Below are 17,090 nucleotides of genomic sequence, written 5' to 3'. Positions count from 1 at the left end.
GTCCTCAGGGGAGTCACGTGAGGTGAGACGTTCCCCCATCGCACCAATGAGGGAAACCCCACCTCGCGTTGAAAACGCTTCCCGGGTAGGGGCGGAGAAGAACTTGCCTCCGTCTTTCTTAGAGTCCTGCATCCTTCCCAGGAAGGAGTCGAAGGACTCGAAGACTGCCAAAATCCTCAACGAGACTTAGGACGGAGCCAGCTAGTCAATTGGAGAACGTCCGCGATTCTCCCCAAGAAGAGCCTTTGGGGACAGGAGACTTCGCTGCAAGTCCGACATCCGGAGGAGAACTACAAGAGTCAGAAGATGCATTTTGGCAGGTTCTGACTCTTATGAGGACTCTCAATGGGTTTGCCGACCCAGAGATTCCCCCTTGAGAGAGCAAAGACACTGTCTTGAACCGAGTATTTGGAACTCAAAAACCTTCTAGGGCCAGTGTGGCTCTGCCCTGGTCTCAGGGGGTTAAGAGTACCAGGGACAAGATCGTGGTCCAGCTCTCTGAGTTAGCCTCCTCCAACTGCTCCAGTGCCGGCAACATGCTTCTCCCACCTCCTCGCATACAGCAGAGGAGGTACTGTACTTCGAGATCTTGGAGGAGCCTTGTTTAGCTCTTCTCTTACCATTCTTTTGAAGAGCTTACCAGGGGAGTCCCTCTCGAGAGACTCTCCAACCGGCAGGTCTCATTCTCGGCAACTGAGATCCTTAATCAGGAGAAGGTTGCGAAGTTTGCTATGCAAGCCACTTCGTGGCTGGATATCTGGTTAGGGACCTTAGGTATCCTGATACGCTCTGAGGATTTCTCCAAAGAATGTTCCTCCTCTCAGGCACTCGCACGATCGAGTTTCTGGCCCACCAAGTCCCGAACTTGTGGGCGAACACCATCCTGAAACGTCGTGATGCGGTAGCTGAGAGGTTCCATCAGAAGGTCCCTAGCACCGAGATAAACAGGCTCAGGCATTCTTCCTTGGAAGGAACGAATCTGTTTGAGCCTAAAGACATCCAAGCCCTATAAGCCTCCAGCAGTCCCGTCCTACCAAGACCACGAAACCGACAACGGCAGTGAAGACAATGGTGTCTAAGCCCTTTCCTGTCAAATCCTAGAGGAAGCAGCCGAGACCGCAAACGCTAGGATTGGCAGTCCCCCTGCATGTCCACCAGTGGGGGGATGCCTACAAAGTTGCGCAGACAGGTGGCAGAAACTCGGGGCCGATTCCTGGACGATTTCCGTAATCAGTCAGGGATATCGTATCCCGTTCACAACATCTCTACCTCCCCTGACGACGAATCCAGTGTGATTGAGCTCCCTTACCATGGGATCAGTAAGGGGGCAAGCCCTTCGGGCAGAAGTCCAGACGCTGTTGAAGAAGGGTGCTCTCCAAGAGGTCCTCGATGGGCCCCCAGGCTTCTTCAGTCGACTCTTTCTTGTAAAGAAGGCATCTGGAGGCTGGAGACCAGTCATCGACCTCTCGGCTCTGAACAAGTTTGTCAAACAAACTCCGTTCAGCATGGAAACCGCAGACACAGTCAGACTAGCAGTGAGACCGTAAGACTTCATGTGTACACTGGATCTGAAGGACGCGTACTTCCAGATCCCAGTCCATCCGTCTTCAAGGAAGTACTTAAAGATTCAGCCTAGACAACAAGGAGTACCAGTTCAAGGTGCTGTGTTTCGGTCTCTCCACAGCGCCACAGGATTTCACCAGAGTGTTCACCCTAATATCTTCGTGGGCACACAGGATCGGCATCCGTCTCCTCCGTTATCTGGATGACTGGCTGATCCTGGCAGACTCGGTGTCATCCCTTTTTCAACACCGGGACAAACTTCTGGGACTTTGCCAGGATCTGGTGATCATGGTAAATCTCGAGAAGTCCTCTCTGCTTCCCACTCAAAGACTGGTATACCTAGGCATGATTATAGACACCAATCTCCACAAAGCCTTCCCATCAGACGACAGGATAGCAAGGCTGAGGAAGGTCGCAAGCCCTTTTATCAGACGAGAAGAACTTCCAGCCCAATCGTGGTTACGTCTCCTCGGTCACCTCTCATCGCTGGCTCCCAATGGTTGCCTCAGGATGAGATCCCTCCAGTGGCGACTCAAGTCCCAGTGGAATCAAGGCTATGATTCCCCTGACGTCATGATCACTATGGGACCCGCGGAACGGACGGACCTCCAGTGGTGGGTGACAGACGAAAACCTACGAAGAGTAGTGGATCTTGTCGTCCTCCCCCCGGATTTGATGCTGTTTTCGGATGCCTCAAAGAAAGGGTGGAGGCCCACGTACTGCACCACACGACCTCAGGCCTGTGGTCAGAATCAGAAAAGTGCCTCCATATAAATCTTCTAAAGATGAAGGCTGTCTTTTTGGCCCTTCAACAGTTCCAACAGTACCTGGCGGGTCACTCTGTGGTGGTGATGAGCGACAACACCACAGTAGTGGCTTACATCTACAAACTAGGAGGGACCTTTTCGAAGCAGCTATCCCATCTTGCAGTAGAGATACTGAGATGAACCGAAGTCCACTCAATTCCGCTATCGGCACGTTATATTCTAGGCAAGATGAATGTGCTCGCCGACAATCTGAGCAGAGCGACGCAGATATTGAGTACCGAGTGGTCTTTGGATCATCTAGTAGCCAAAGTCCTGACTTTGTGGGGTTCCCCGACTGTGGATCTGTTCGCAACAGCTCTGAACTTCAAGCTTCCACTGTACTGCTCCCCAGTCCCGGATCCCAAGCTAAGGTTTGTATAGTTAGGAAAAATACAATTTTCAATATTAAACTTACCCGATAATCATGTAGCTGTCAACTCCGTTGCCCGACAGAATTCTATGGAGGGATACGCCAGCTATCACAATACTAGAAGGGGGTGTATTTACCAGCGCCACCTGTGGCCAGGTACTCAAGTACTTCTTGTTGACACCTCCTCAATTATTCCTCTGTCGTGCTTCCGGCAAGACGTTCTGGGATACGCTTATGTTCTTGGAGTATTTTCACGACTTTGGTGAAGTATTTCTCTTTGATTTCGGCTGTCGCTTTACTGGAAACTTCTATATTAGCTTAGTTAGCTTTTGGAATTAATTTGATTAATTATGGTGACGAAGAGAGTATGAACTCTCGTTCACCTTTCAATGGCCGACCCTTCCCTTAGACGGAAGTGTTGGTGTCTAAGAGAGTATAGACTCTCTTTCTTAATTTTGCTTAACAAAAGTTATAGATTTATTTTATATCTCTCCGCCTCTTATAGGCCTCTTCGATTAACTTCCTTTTATTATAAACTTATTAAAATTAATTTTTATATTTGTTTATATTCGACCTTCCTAATAGTAGGCGGTCTTTTCTTGGTACCGAAGTTAATTAACATTGAGCCCGTCATTTCGGTTTTACCTGTTAACATATTATGCTATTTCCGCCACAGAGTTTGAAAGAATTTCTTTGATAGTCTCGTACTTTTTCAAAGTTGAACTAACGTTTTGTTTTGTCTCTGCAGTTGTTGACGTTCAGAACGTTCAACTTGCACTCTATCGTTACGATAGAGAAAGAATGTTCACGGTTTCACGTTGTAGTAAGAGTAACCGTGTCTAGCGTTTTGTTCATTCTTTCTTAACTTAATGGTTTTGATCCTAATAAAGGAACTTTTCATTTTGGGAAATATTTCAGTTTTTTCCTTTAACAATAATATGTTTTAACGATATATATGATTGGGCTCTTCTCTCAGGTTCTAAGTCAAGAGAGAGAGAGAGAGAGAGAGAGATAGAGACGGAGGGAGAAAGAGGAGGATAAACGTTTCATTCAAGCCTGCCAGGCGTACGAGTAACGTCGTTATCGTTTTTGCTCTTCTCCCTAGTCTCTTTAGGGGAAGAAACTAAACGTTTCTAGAGTGATCTAGTGTTTAGTCTCTTTCCAGCCACTGAATTATCTTTCATTAGATTTTTCTGTTACATTGTAATTCTGTTTTCGCAATTACTAACTTTTGAGAAAGGATAGAATTGCGTGTTTCAGGTACAAACCACTTAAAGTTTCGAGTTCAGTGAAATAAGTGCAAACAGAAATCAAAGTGATAAGTGATTAGCGCAAAGTATGTCAGTGTTGTGCGTGAGGGTACTTCTGTGCGCGCCAGTCGTCCTCCCAGTCCGGGACCTCTTGCAAGCTCCCAAGCCCAGGGGAGAAGCAATGTCGAAGGGCATAAGGGTTCAGCAGGCCTTGATCGGCGCACAGAAGTATCCTCGGTGGTTGTGGGCGTGTCTTACCGAGACCGTCACTCCCACCCGCAGACGATTGAGCCCTTATTTTGCTCGTCTGCAGAAGAGATTTAGGGGAGAAAATATAGGCAGAGTAACGCTGGTCTCAGGTCTCAAGACCTCTTAAACGTAAAGTCCAGACCTATGCCAGACGTACGAAGTTAAAGTTCAACAACCCGGATGCAGTCATTGGGTTAGCTCTGACTCTCCTCAGTCATCAGTTGAATGCACTCCGCCTAAGAGGAGTAAGGTTCTGCCGCAACAGATCTCTGCTGTTAAGGCTTTACCTCAGCAGACCTTAGTGTCTGCCGACCCCAAGTTGACTCTACTGCAGTCCATGCAGTCACAACTTTCGGTCTTGATGCGTGAGTGTCGGGCTGAGAGTGTTGCGCCTCCGCCTCCGCCTACACTCCCTCCGCCTACGCTCGCTCCGCCTGATCGCAGTACCATCTGCCAGGCGTACGATGTTGTGGACTCTACTACAGTCCATGCAAGCACAGCTTTCGGACTTGATGCGTGAGTGTCGGGCTGAGAGTGTTGCGCCTCCGCCTCCGCCTACGCTCGCTCCGCCTGATCGCAGTACCACCTGCCAGGCGTACGATGTTGAGCCACGTGCTGAGTTTGCTGTTCCCAGTGGTGTTCAGCCTCCGCCTTCCTTAAGGCAACCTTTACAATGGGATCAGGAGGATTATACCTCTCTTCCTCCGCCTCCACTTGCTGCTCCACCAGTGATGCAACACTCGATTGAGGTACAACAACCTCTCCCGTCCATGAGTCAGTCTCCTCAGCTCTCGCTGCAGCGAGCTCAACCCTCCACAAGGCAAGCACCACAACACCTTAGCCTTGCGCCTCAGGAGCCTCAGCTTGCGAGACATTTACCTTGTTCTGCGCAGCCTCTTCCTCATCGCGCTCCGCTCACACCACAGGAACTGGAACTTGCTACTCCGCTTCCGCCAACCGCTCAGCAAGCGCAACCCTTGGGTTCAACCACTCATGCTAGGAGTCAGCCTCCTCCACCCATGCGCCTTCCTTCTGCTTGTCTTTTATTCAGCCTTTGCAGACTGAGCCTCAGGTGTTCCCTCAACAGAGTCTTGAAGAGGAAACCACAACTATTGTTGTTCCAGCTCGTTCTGACTCTGCTGTTCAGCATACCTTACCTCCATTTTCAAACCATATGATAATGGAGGTTATTTGTATTTCTTATAAAAATATATTTGTATTCCTTGCAATATATTTTTAACAAGATCGCAAAATATGGCAAAAATATGAATCATGAGTTATGAATGTAAGGTAAATATTATGTTGATATTAAAACCCCATGCAAGCATGCATAAAGCACTCTAGCACTGGTCATGGAATTTCTGAGAAATGTTAAACGCCATGCACACGCTCTGCTTTCCTTACAGCAGGCTCTGCTTACAGCAGGCTCTGCTTACTACATGCTCTGCATACAGCATGCTCTGCATTCAGCATGCTCTGCATACAACATGCTCTGCATACAGCATGCTCTGCATTCAGCATGCTCTGCATACAGCATGCTCTGCATTCAGCATGCTCTGCATACAACATGCTCTACATACAGCATGCTCTGCAGACAGCATACTCTGCATACATCATGCTCTGCATACCTTACCGCATGCTTCTCAGTCACACATCTTTGGTTGTTGCCAACTCACTAGACTGTCAAGCAGTTTCATAACGTTGCCTTCTAGTCTGCTGCTTTTGCACCAGTGAACCCTCACTGAGAGAACTTAGCTTTTCTAGGATATGGTCCCTGTAGATGAGAAAGTTCTTTTCTCCCTCCTTCTGATATTCCCTTGAGGACTCTGTCATTTGGAGGGAGCCTTTAGCTGCATAACCTCTTATGGACTTTTATTTAAGCATAACATGCTTCCAGGGAAGGTAATGGTTCCACTTCAGTCGCTAATCCCGTCTGTTACCACACCTGCTCCCATAGACCTTGAGCTGTGTTGCATGACATGCAGTCCAAGCTTAGTCCTTGTTAGAGGATTTTTTGTTTACGAAGTCAATGTGTCACGGGGAAGACGTTCAACAACCAACAGAAGTGACTTGTTGTGACGCAGTGCGGCAACCTCAGCAACCCGATAAGGAGTTGTCTGTACGACCCAGACAGTCTAGACAGATTCGGGTTGTCACTGTACTTCCTCGCTTGCCCATGATTGACAGTTCACAGACTGTGCAGCAGTATCATGATCTTGTGTCCGGCTCCGTCAGACGACTGGGTTTTAAGAGCTCCCACAAGTCGTCGCTGTCTGGAGATTTTCAAATGGACTATGGATCTGACCAAGGAACTGGGCCTCCTGGTCAATTTTGAGGAGTCTCAGCTCGTTCCATCCCAGACCATTGTCTCCTTGGGTATGGATCTTCAGAGTCGAGCTTTTCGGACTTTTCCGTCGGCCCCAAGGATCTTCCAAGCCCTAGAATGCATCCAGAGCATGCTGAGAAGGAACCGATGCTCAGTCAGGTAGTGGATGAGTCTAACAGGGACACTTTCATCGCTGGCCCTGTTCATCGTGTTAGGGAGACTCTACCTCCCCCCCCTTCAGTATCATCTAGCTGCTCACTGGATAAAGGACATGACGCTAGAGACGGTCTCAGTTCCTGTTTCCGAAGAGAGGAGGTCTTCTCTCGCGTGGTGTAAGAACAGCTTTCTTCTCAAGGAAGTCTACCTTTGGCTGTTCAGAAACACGACCGCCGTCTCCTCTCGGACGCATCAGACACGGGCTGGGGTGCGACTTTGGACGGACAAGAATGCTCGGGAACATGGAATCAGGAGCAAAGGACACTTCACATCATTTGCAAGAAGTTGTTGGCGGTTATTCTGGCCTTGATAAACTTCAAGTCCCTCCAGCTTAACAAAGTGGTGGAGGTGGACTCTGACAACACCACAGCCCTGGCTTACATCTTCAAGCAGGGAGGGACTCTTTCGTGGAAGTTGTTCTAGATCGCAAGGGACCTACTCATCTGGTCTTAAGATCGAAAGCTAACTGGTAACGAGGTTCATTCAGGGCGGTATGAATGTCATGGCAGATCACCTCAGACGGAAGGGTCAGGTCATCCCCACAGAGTGGACCCTTCTCAAGAATGTTTGCAACAGACTTTGGGCCCTGTGGGGTCAGCCAACCATAGATCTGTTCACTACCTCGATAACCTAGAGACTCCTGTTGTATTGTTCTCCGATTCCAGACCCAGCAGCAGTTCACGTGGATGCTTTTCTGCTGGATTGGTTCCATCTCGACCTGTATGCATTCCCGCCGTTCAAGATTGTCAACAGGGTACTTCAGAAGTTCTCCTCTCACAAAGGGACACGGCTGACGTTGGTTGGCTCCGCTCTGGTCCGCGAGAGAATGGTTCTTAGAGGTACTGCAATGGCTGGTCGACATTCCCAGGACTCTTCCTCTAGGAGTGAACCTTCTAAGTCTACCTCACGTAAAGAAGGTACACCCAATCCTCCACGCTCTTCGTCTGACTGCCTTCAGACTTTCGAAAGACTCTCAAGAGCTAGGGGCTTTTCGAAGGAGGCAGCCAGAGCGATTGCCAAAGCAAGGAGAACATCCACTCTCAGAATCTATCAGTCTCAAGGGGAAGTCTTCCGTAGCTGGTACAAGACCAATGCAGTTTCCTCAACCAGTACCACTGTAACCCAGATTGCTGACTTCCTGTTATATCTAAGGAAAGTAAGATCCCTTTCAGCTCCTACGATCAAGGGTTACAGAAGTATGTTGGCAGCGGTTTTCCGCCACAGAGGCTTGGATCTTTCCACCAACAAAGATCTACAGGACCTCCCTAGGTCTTTTGAGACCTCAAAGGAACGTCGGTTGTCCACTCCAGGCTGGAATCTAGACGTGGTCCTAAGGTTCCTTATGTCATCAAGATTTGAACCTCTCCAATCAGCCTCTTTTTAGGACCTCACATTAAAAACTCTTTTCCTCGTGTGCTTGACAACAGCTAAAAGAGTAAGTGAGATCCACGCCTTCAGCAGGATCATTGTTTTCACATCTGAAACGGCTACATGTTCCTTGCAGCTCGGTTTTTGCTAAACGAGCTTCCTTCACGTCCTTGGCCTAAGTCGTTCGAGATCCCAAGCCTGTCCAACTTGGTGGGGAATGATCTGAAAAGAGTACTTTGCCCAGTTAGAGCTCTTAGGTACTATCTAAAAAGGTCTTAACCTTTACAAGGACAATCAGAAGCCTTATAGTGTGCTATCAAGAAACCTTCTTTTCCAAGTTCTAAGAACTCAGTTTCTTACTATTCAGGCTTCTGATTAGAGAAACACATTCTCATCTGAAGGAAGAAGACCTTGCTTTGCTGAAGGTAAGGACACATGAAGTGGGAGCTGTGGCTACTTCAGTGGCCTTCAAACAGAACCATTCTCTGCAGAGTGTTATGGATGCAACCTATTGGAGAAGCAAGTCAGTGTTCGCATCATTCTATCTCAAAGATGTCCAGTCTCTTTACGAGTACTGCTACACCCTGGGATCATTCGTAGCAACGAATGCTGTAGTAGGCGAGGGCTCAGCCACTACATTCCCATAATCCCATAACCTTTTAACCTTTCTCTTGAATACTTTTTATGGGTTGTACGGTCGGCTAAGAAGCCTTCCACATCCTTGTTGATTTGGCGGGTGGTCAATTCTTTCTTGAGAAGCGCCGAGGTTAAAGGTTGTGATGAGGTCCTTTAGTATGGGTTGCAGCCCTGTATACTTTAGCACCTTTGAGTTGATTCAGCCTCCCAAGAGGAACGCTGCGCTCAGTAAGGAAGACGATCTTATTAAAGGCAGAGTAACGGTTCAAGTCGACTTCCTTACCAGGTACTTATTATTTCATTGTTATTGTGGATAACTGATTATATGAAATACGGGATACTTAGCTATCCTTTAGTCTTGTACACTGGTTTTTCACCCACCCCCCTGGGTGTGAATCAGCTACATGATTATCGGGTAAGTTTAATATTGAAAAATGTTATTTTTATTAGTAAAATAAATTTTTGAATATACTTACCCGATAATCATGATTTAATCGACCCTCCCTTCCTCCCCATAGAGAACCAGTGGACCGAGGAATAATTGAGGAGGTGTCAACAAGAAGTACTTGAGTACCTGGCCACAGGTGGCGCTGGTAAATACACCCCCTTCTAGTATTGTGATAGCTGGCGTATCCCTCCATAGAATTCTGTCGGGCAACGGAGTTGACAGCTACATGATTATCGGGTAAGTATATTCAAAAATTTATTTTACTAATAAAAATAACATATTATCTACGAATTTGTCATGTTTCGGCAGTTTTAGAATGAACGGAGTTGAAAAGTATTTAGGTCTCATCATAATACTTAGCTTTGTGCATTAAGGAATAGGCTCAATTTGTTGCACAAATAACCAAGTATTTGAATGTAAAGAAACCTCTAATATATTAAGTGTTGATAAACTTACAGAATTAAACAATACTGTTTTAGAATGTAGGGTGCAAAACTGTACATAAAAAAACTGTGCAATGATATCATGAATTGAAGAAAACAATAAAACACCAATCAAAACTGCCAAGAGCAATAAATAATTAAATTTGACATCCAGTATAAATTTAAGGAAAAACTCTTAAATGTATACTGACCCATAGCTGTTTCTTATCATTTCAGGAGGTTTCCATTTTTATGAATAGAACTTACCTGGCAGTTATATATACATAGCTAATAAATATAACTGCCAGGTAAGTATTCATAAAACTTTGTTTTATCATAAAAACTCCATATTTAAGAAATAAATCGTGAGAACTCTTGGAATTTTGTCCTTGTCATAAATATTATTGCTCAAAATACTGTAAATTCAACAATTAGATTACTAATCTATTTTTAGGTACTTTTGATCAGTGGATACAAGTTGAATAGCTTGATATAAGTTTCTCTTCATAGTTTATACATAACAGATCTATTTTAACATTGTTACTAATCTTGAGATATTTTGAAATTTTTATTCATTATATACTTCTCATATGTTGTTTGTTTACCTTATTTCCTGGCCTCACGGCTATTTACCCTGTTGGAACCCTTGAGCAAGTAGCAATCTAGTTTTCCAACTCACGTTGTACTGTAGCTTAGCTAGTAATAATAATGATAATAGGCCTAATGTGATTAGTACAATTTTTAACCTTTGCCAAAGTTAAGCCAGTCATGGTAGGCCTATTAATTATAGTTCATCATCTACCCTTCCTTATAAGGGGCTTATCATAACAGCAAGGCTTCTAGCATATTTATTGGAATACAGTAACCTGTAAATGTTTTCTATGCCTGGGCTTAAAACTCTCTCTCTCTCTCTCTCTCTCTCTCTCTCTCTCTCTCTCTCTCTCTCTCTCTCTCTCTCTCTCTCTCTCTCTCTCTCTCAAAACTGATAAATATCAATCCACGTTTAATTTGATTTATTCTTTTCTTTGCAGTTTGGATGCCAAAGCCACCCAAATTCAAGTGACAGTCAAGCAAGGGGGTTTGAAACTTTTACAGATTCAGGACAATGGCACTGGTATGTTATTTTATCTTTACAACTGTGATATATGTAAGAATACAGGTCATTGTTACATCCAATGCTAAGCTTTGTTTGCTGGATTTTTGCGTAGCATTGTAATTTTGTGTATTCTTGAGCTTAAAAATGTGAAAGTTATAGCTCTTGTTATTGTTCATCAGTTTTGAAATACAGTTTATGGGTTTGTAAATACTCATACAAAGTTGTATAAAATAAAAAAGCATCAGAAATGTACAAAATTCTATTATATAACATTAAAAGATATAGCATCATCATCATCATCTCCTCCTACGCCTATCGGCGCAAAGGACCACGGTTAGATTTCGCTAGTCGTCTCTGTCTGAGCTAAAATTTTAAATCAATACTTCTCAATTCATCATTTCCTACTTCGTGCTTCATAGTCCTCAGCCGTATAGGCCTGAGTTTTTCTACTATTCTAGTGCCTTGTGGAGCCCAGTTGAAAGTTTGGTGAACTAATCTCTTTTGGGGCATGCAAAGAGTATGCCCAAAGATATATACAAACTATTTGATGCCTCTACATTGTTTGAGATGGACAAGGAAGATTTTTTATAGCATTTTGAAACATTCATCTTCCACTTGAATTCCCATTGGTTTTAGGTCTTTGATTATGCCTTCTGTCCTTGATTTTATGGCCTTTTAGGTTTGTTCTACTACTACTACTATATATAGTAAATAGTGTATACTGTACTACTATTCTGAGTAATTGTTCTTTATCCTTTTTCATTCTATTTCCAAACCATTTCAAAATCTTTCAAAATTTAGGGTATTTTCCATCCTCCATGCACTTAAACTCTTCACTTCTTTTGTACGGTAATATCCTCCCACTGGACTCTGACCTTGAATCCTTTCATTATGAAGTTAATTATTTTGTAGTGTGTTATTCATTTGAATTGAATGTTTTTGCAGGAATTCGCAAGGATGACCTTGAAATCGTTTGTGAAAGATTTACTACAAGCAAGCTTCGTGAGTTTGAGGACCTTACATCAATAGCTACATATGGGTTTCGTGGTGAAGCTTTGGCCTCCATTAGTCATGTTGCTCATCTCACCATTACAACTCGAACAAGTGATTCTAAGTGTGCTTGGAAGTAAGTTTTATTACCATATTTTTATAAAAATTTTGATCATAGAATTTTATAGAAGCATATAAACTATTTATTAGGGTAGGCTAACTTATAAGATATCCATCAAATTAAAAAAACTATAATAGAAAATGAGTGGTAGTATTTTAGATTTCCTTGTGCACTTTTTAAAGAAATCTATATTCTTAGAATGAGATATAGCTTTCTATCCAAGGTATATTATCCCCACATTGTATTTTAAGTTTTTATTCCGTTCAATTTGTTAAGGAGAACTTTTCTTCTCTTGAACATGTGTAACTTTATTTAGTTTTAATTTTCATTGCTTTTAGTTGGCTGAGTGTATTGGGAAACCCTTCGCCTGTGTTATTACTGAAAATAAGTTCCAACTTTAGTTTTGCCACTCATACTGATCATTGCTTAAACTAGAAAGTCTGGGAGTATATTTGTAACGGAAAATATCAATTGACAACATTTTTTAATAGCACTTTTCATGTAATGTCATCAGTTGAAAGTCAATGTTGTATCACATTTCCTTGATAACTTTGCATATGGTTTGAATGGTTTTGCATATGATGGTATTACTGCATGTTTATTATTACTTTTACATACTATACCAGTATTAGATTACAATTCCAGACCATTGATATCCTATTACATTATTATAGAAAACTGCATACAGTAGTATTTTTTTACATTGGAGTATATTATATTAGTGTTCGATGAAGATGAGTGAGAATAACATTTAAAATTAATTTAGACCATGAAATGTGAAGTCTTAACTCCAGCTTTTGTTACGTATAGTATATGCAGTTTTAATAGTAATAGTTTGTTTAAAGGCAGGGATCTGGGTAATTCATGAATAACTGAGTGACCTTAGGAAAATATTTGTATTCATAAATGAAATGTCTTGTATATTGGATATAAGCCATCTTTTTGAGGTGTTGGGCAAATTTACAGGTTGGAATTTAGTTCTATTTGTCCCCCCTTGTATCCTCGAGTACCTAAAGGTAGTCTGGAAAAAGTTGACTTATTCTGTTTTTTTCTCGTACAGAGCATCATATGTTGACAGCAAGCTAACAGGTTCTCCAAAACCATGTGCTGGCAATCAGGGTACGCAGATTTCTGTGGAAGATCTCTTTTATAATGTAGCAACTCGCAGAAAAGCACTTAAAAGTCCAAGTGAAGAGCATGGCAAAGTGGCGGAGGTTAGTGTGATATTTAGTTTGTGTATGATATTCACTTTATGTATTGCATGAAGGTGGCTGTTATTTTTTAAACATAAGACTTACCCGGTAGTTATATATATAGCTTACGTCAACGGCAGAAAATTCGAAACTCGCGCCAATCACCGATTGGATAGCCAGGTGTACCACCCCTGCGCCCTAGCGAGGTACCTAGGAACCATTCCAGGAACCTTCATATATTCCCTGCCGTGCTAGCGGCAAGATGTTGGATTTTTCACTCGCTGTAACCTGTATATTACAGTTATTTTGGTGATGTACAATTTATTTTTAACCTTCGCTGGTTGGATTTTTTTTTTTTTTACTGAGTGTTAGTGCTTTAACTAAGTTTGTATCTTAACAGATGTAGGAATGGGAGTTTTTTTCCCCCTACTGTAAAACTAACGAACCTACTCTTTAAATATGATGGCGGAGATCGTTCCACCATCTCTATGACGTCACAATGGTGTGTCGTAAGCAACATAGTACTACGTAATATGTTGCATAATTATTTTCTTTGCTTTTTCTTGTAAAGGAAGTCTAACTTATAATAAGTATTTAACTTTTAATATAAAAAGATTATATTAATTTTTAAGAAAATAGTTGTCTTTTTAGTATTCGTTATTTAAATCATCGATACTATTTTCAAAGATTAAATAGAACTAGCGTATAGTTAATTTTCGCTGCGTAGTTCTCATGAAAATACGATGCAGTTCCATCAATTCTTGATATCGTTGTTTATTTTCTTTCGATGTTGGGATTCTAGTATTATTCGTATATTCACATATATGTTCCAATTGTAAAGTGTAGTAATCCACTATTTTGGAAACCCTTAAGATTTAAGGGTTGTTTACATATATATATATATATATATATATATATATATATATATATATATATATATATATATATACGTTATTGCGATATCTGTTCATTTTATTAATAACAAATCACTAATTTTGGGAACCTTTAAGAATTAAGGGTTGTTTACATTTATATATATGTTATTCATATATCTGTTCATTTGAATCATATAACATGTAACTTTCCCGGTAGTTGTATATAACTACCGGGTGAGTAGGTATAACATTTATCTTTACCGGTAGTTATATGTAACTACCGGGTAAGTTTGTTCAAACATTTATTTACAATGAAAATATCAGGGTAATATTTTATAAAAAAATATTTTGTTACAATTTTATATAGCAAGAACTAGAAATGATTTTGCATTCTCATTCAATCCCTTGGCAGTAGAGAAAGATCTATCACAACGGGCAGGACTAGTTTTGGTCTTTTGTGTAAGAGTTTAAAAGTGCAAGATTCATTGCTAAATTAGTGCAGTGAATTTATTCAGCACAGTGGACGTTTTTTCCTAGCCTTAGACCTCTTCCAAGCTCCCCAACCCCTGGGAGAAGGAATGTCGATCGGCCAAAGGAAACGAGAGGCGTTAGCTCACAAGCAGACGTCCTCTCGAGCGTTCCCGTTGACATTCCCAAGAATGCTTGCCCTTGCCATGGGAAAGCAAAGAGCGTTGGATGTTAAGCTACTAACATTGCTGTTAGAGTCTTGCATTGCATCACATTTGCTGATAATAGCAATACTATAATGCTTACGAACCAACGTAGATACGGTTTTTATTCCAGAGCGCCAGTCGGCCATGAGAACCCTCTGATGAACCGAACGCGCCGAGTGACGTAATGAAGATCATTTTACGCTCGGCGCTAAGTCTTTCAGGACGCTCGGCGCCACGTCTTTCAGGACAATCGGTGCCTCGTCTTTCAGAACGCTTGGCGCCACGTCTTTCAGGACGTTCGGCGCCACGTCTTTCAGGACGTTCGGCGCCACGTCTTTCAGGACGCTCGGCGCCACGTCTTTCAGGACAATCGGCGCCTCGTCTTTCAGAAAGCTCGGCGCCACGTCTTTCAGGACGTTCGGCGCCACATTTTTCAGGTCGCTCGGCGCCACGTCTTTCAGGACGATCGGCGCCTAGTCTATCAGGATGCACGGCACCTCGTCTTTCAGGACGTTCGGCGCCACGTCTTACAAGATCTTTGTCAGTAGAAGACATTGGTGATCACTTTTCTCCTGTTGAATTTGAGATTCTCAGGAGAAGATCCTTATTCCTTTCGTCCTTCAGATGATTTAGAAACTCATGAAAGTTTTTTTGATTAGTTTCCAAATTATTTTATGCCTGTTGAATCACGTTCGCCACCCTCTGAATTTACACGTGGTCATTAATGAAGCTTTAAGGATGATAGGAGACTATATATAGAGTCTCGGAAGGACCAAGGACAGACAGCTTTCTTTTTTCCTCTGAATAACCTGGCCTCTAGATCTTGTATCTGGGGTACGAGATTATTTTTATTATTATCTCTAGCCAAGCTACAACCCTATTTGGAAAAGTAAGATGCTTTAAGCCCAAGGGCTCCAATAGGTAAAAATAGCCCAGTGAGGAAAGGAAATAAGGAGTTAAATAAATTGAGGATAATTTAACAATAAATCATTCTTAAAACAGTAACAACGTCATAACGTCTAAAACAGATATGTCATATAAGGTGGAGGTCTAGCCACGTTAAGGTCGAGGACCTTGTGGCAGCCCCACAGAGACTGTTACAGCCCTCTGGGTGGATTGCTGAGTCTCTCAAGGAATTCAGGTAAATGAGGCATATAAACCCATGAAGCCAGCTTCCTTATCAGGTATTCCGGGATACCAAGGGTGGAGGTCTAACCACGTTAAGGTCGAGGACCTTGTGGAAGCCCCACAGAGATTTTTACAGCCCCCTGGGTAGATCTTAAGGATTCCAGACAATGGGGCAGGATAACTTTGAGGTCCGTGCTATTCCTAAAGGATGGATGCGAAATCTTTTTCCTAGTGAAACCTCCTTTGTTAGTTTCTCTGATTAGACCTTTCTGCAAAACAATCTTTGCAACATCAAATGTCTCTCTTTTGGGAGAGGGAGGCTTTTATCCGGTCCTGGATGTAACTGCTCTCAATGCCTTCGTTCAGAAGTCAAAGTTCTCCATGGAGACATTGAAATCATGAACTATTTAAAGTCTCATGTCAGCCTGGTCACAAGGCGAAGCAGAGTATGACTGTTTTCGCCTTCAGGCAGTAGAGCCAGACTACATAACTTCTGGCAATCTTGGGAGAAGAGGGGAGCAGACCTTTGGTCAGTACATCTTCTGAAGGAGGACTACAATTTCTTTTCATAGGGAAACCTCCTTTAGTTTTAGCTCCAATAGATCTCTCTCCCAGATCTAGAGAGGAGTTTAAGAGGCAGGCTTTGCAATTAAACTTTTGCTAATGTAGCAGAATACTGCACTCAAGAGACATATCCTCCCTGTATCTGGATGATTGACTTACCAGAGCTCTTAATTACGATCTTCATGAAGGATTTTCAGATAACTTAGAACCTTTCAGAAGAATTGCGTATTCCTGTCATCAAGACGAGTCTCTTCTGACACCAGGACGCTTAGCACCACGTCTTATAGGACGTTCGGCGTCTTGCTCTGGTAACCTCTCGGCGCCACGTCTTACAGGAAGCTTGGCGCCACACCTTCCAGGATGTTCGGCGCCACGTCTCACAGGACGCTCGGCTCCACGTCCTACAGGAAGCTCGGCTCCACGTCTTACAGGATGCTCGGAGCCTCATCTTACAGGAAGCTCGGCGCCACATCTTACAGGAAGCTCGGCACCTCGTCTTTCAGGACGCTCGGCACCACGTCTTTCAGGACGCTCGGCACCACGTCTTTCAGGACGCTCGGCACCACGTCTTTCAGGACGCTCGGCGCCACGTTTTACAGGAAGCTCGGCGCCACGTCTTACAGGACGCTCGGCGCCCTGTCTTTCAGGACACTCGACGTCGGAGATCTAGAAGGAGGCATGACATTAAACATGAGAACCTCGGACTTCGTGGTGACACTAGTCGAATCGAATGTCGAGATCAAGGACGTCTTAGTTCCGATCTCTTTGATCACAAAAGTTTTTTGTCGAGCGTCT

General features: G+C 43.2%; 1 protein-coding gene across 1 annotated transcript in view; it reads left to right on the top strand.

Moving 5' to 3' along the window:
* The window catches only part of LOC137617267 (DNA mismatch repair protein Mlh1-like), an 82,172-nt gene that overhangs the window by 13,334 nt on the left and 51,748 nt on the right, over positions 1-17,090 (top strand). Inside the window, exons 2-4 of the mRNA XM_068347257.1 lie at positions 10,686-10,768; positions 11,696-11,876; positions 12,922-13,075. Coding sequence (XP_068203358.1) covers positions 10,686-10,768; positions 11,696-11,876; positions 12,922-13,075 — 418 coding nt within the window. The remainder of the gene's footprint in view (positions 1-10,685; positions 10,769-11,695; positions 11,877-12,921; positions 13,076-17,090) is intronic.

This window comes from Palaemon carinicauda, chromosome 23, assembly GCF_036898095.1.
Source record: "Palaemon carinicauda isolate YSFRI2023 chromosome 23, ASM3689809v2, whole genome shotgun sequence".
NCBI classification, from domain to species: Eukaryota; Metazoa; Arthropoda; class Malacostraca; order Decapoda; family Palaemonidae; genus Palaemon; species Palaemon carinicauda.
The sequence above is the reverse complement of the archived record's forward strand: the minus strand, read 5'-3'. Positions and strand labels throughout refer to the sequence as shown.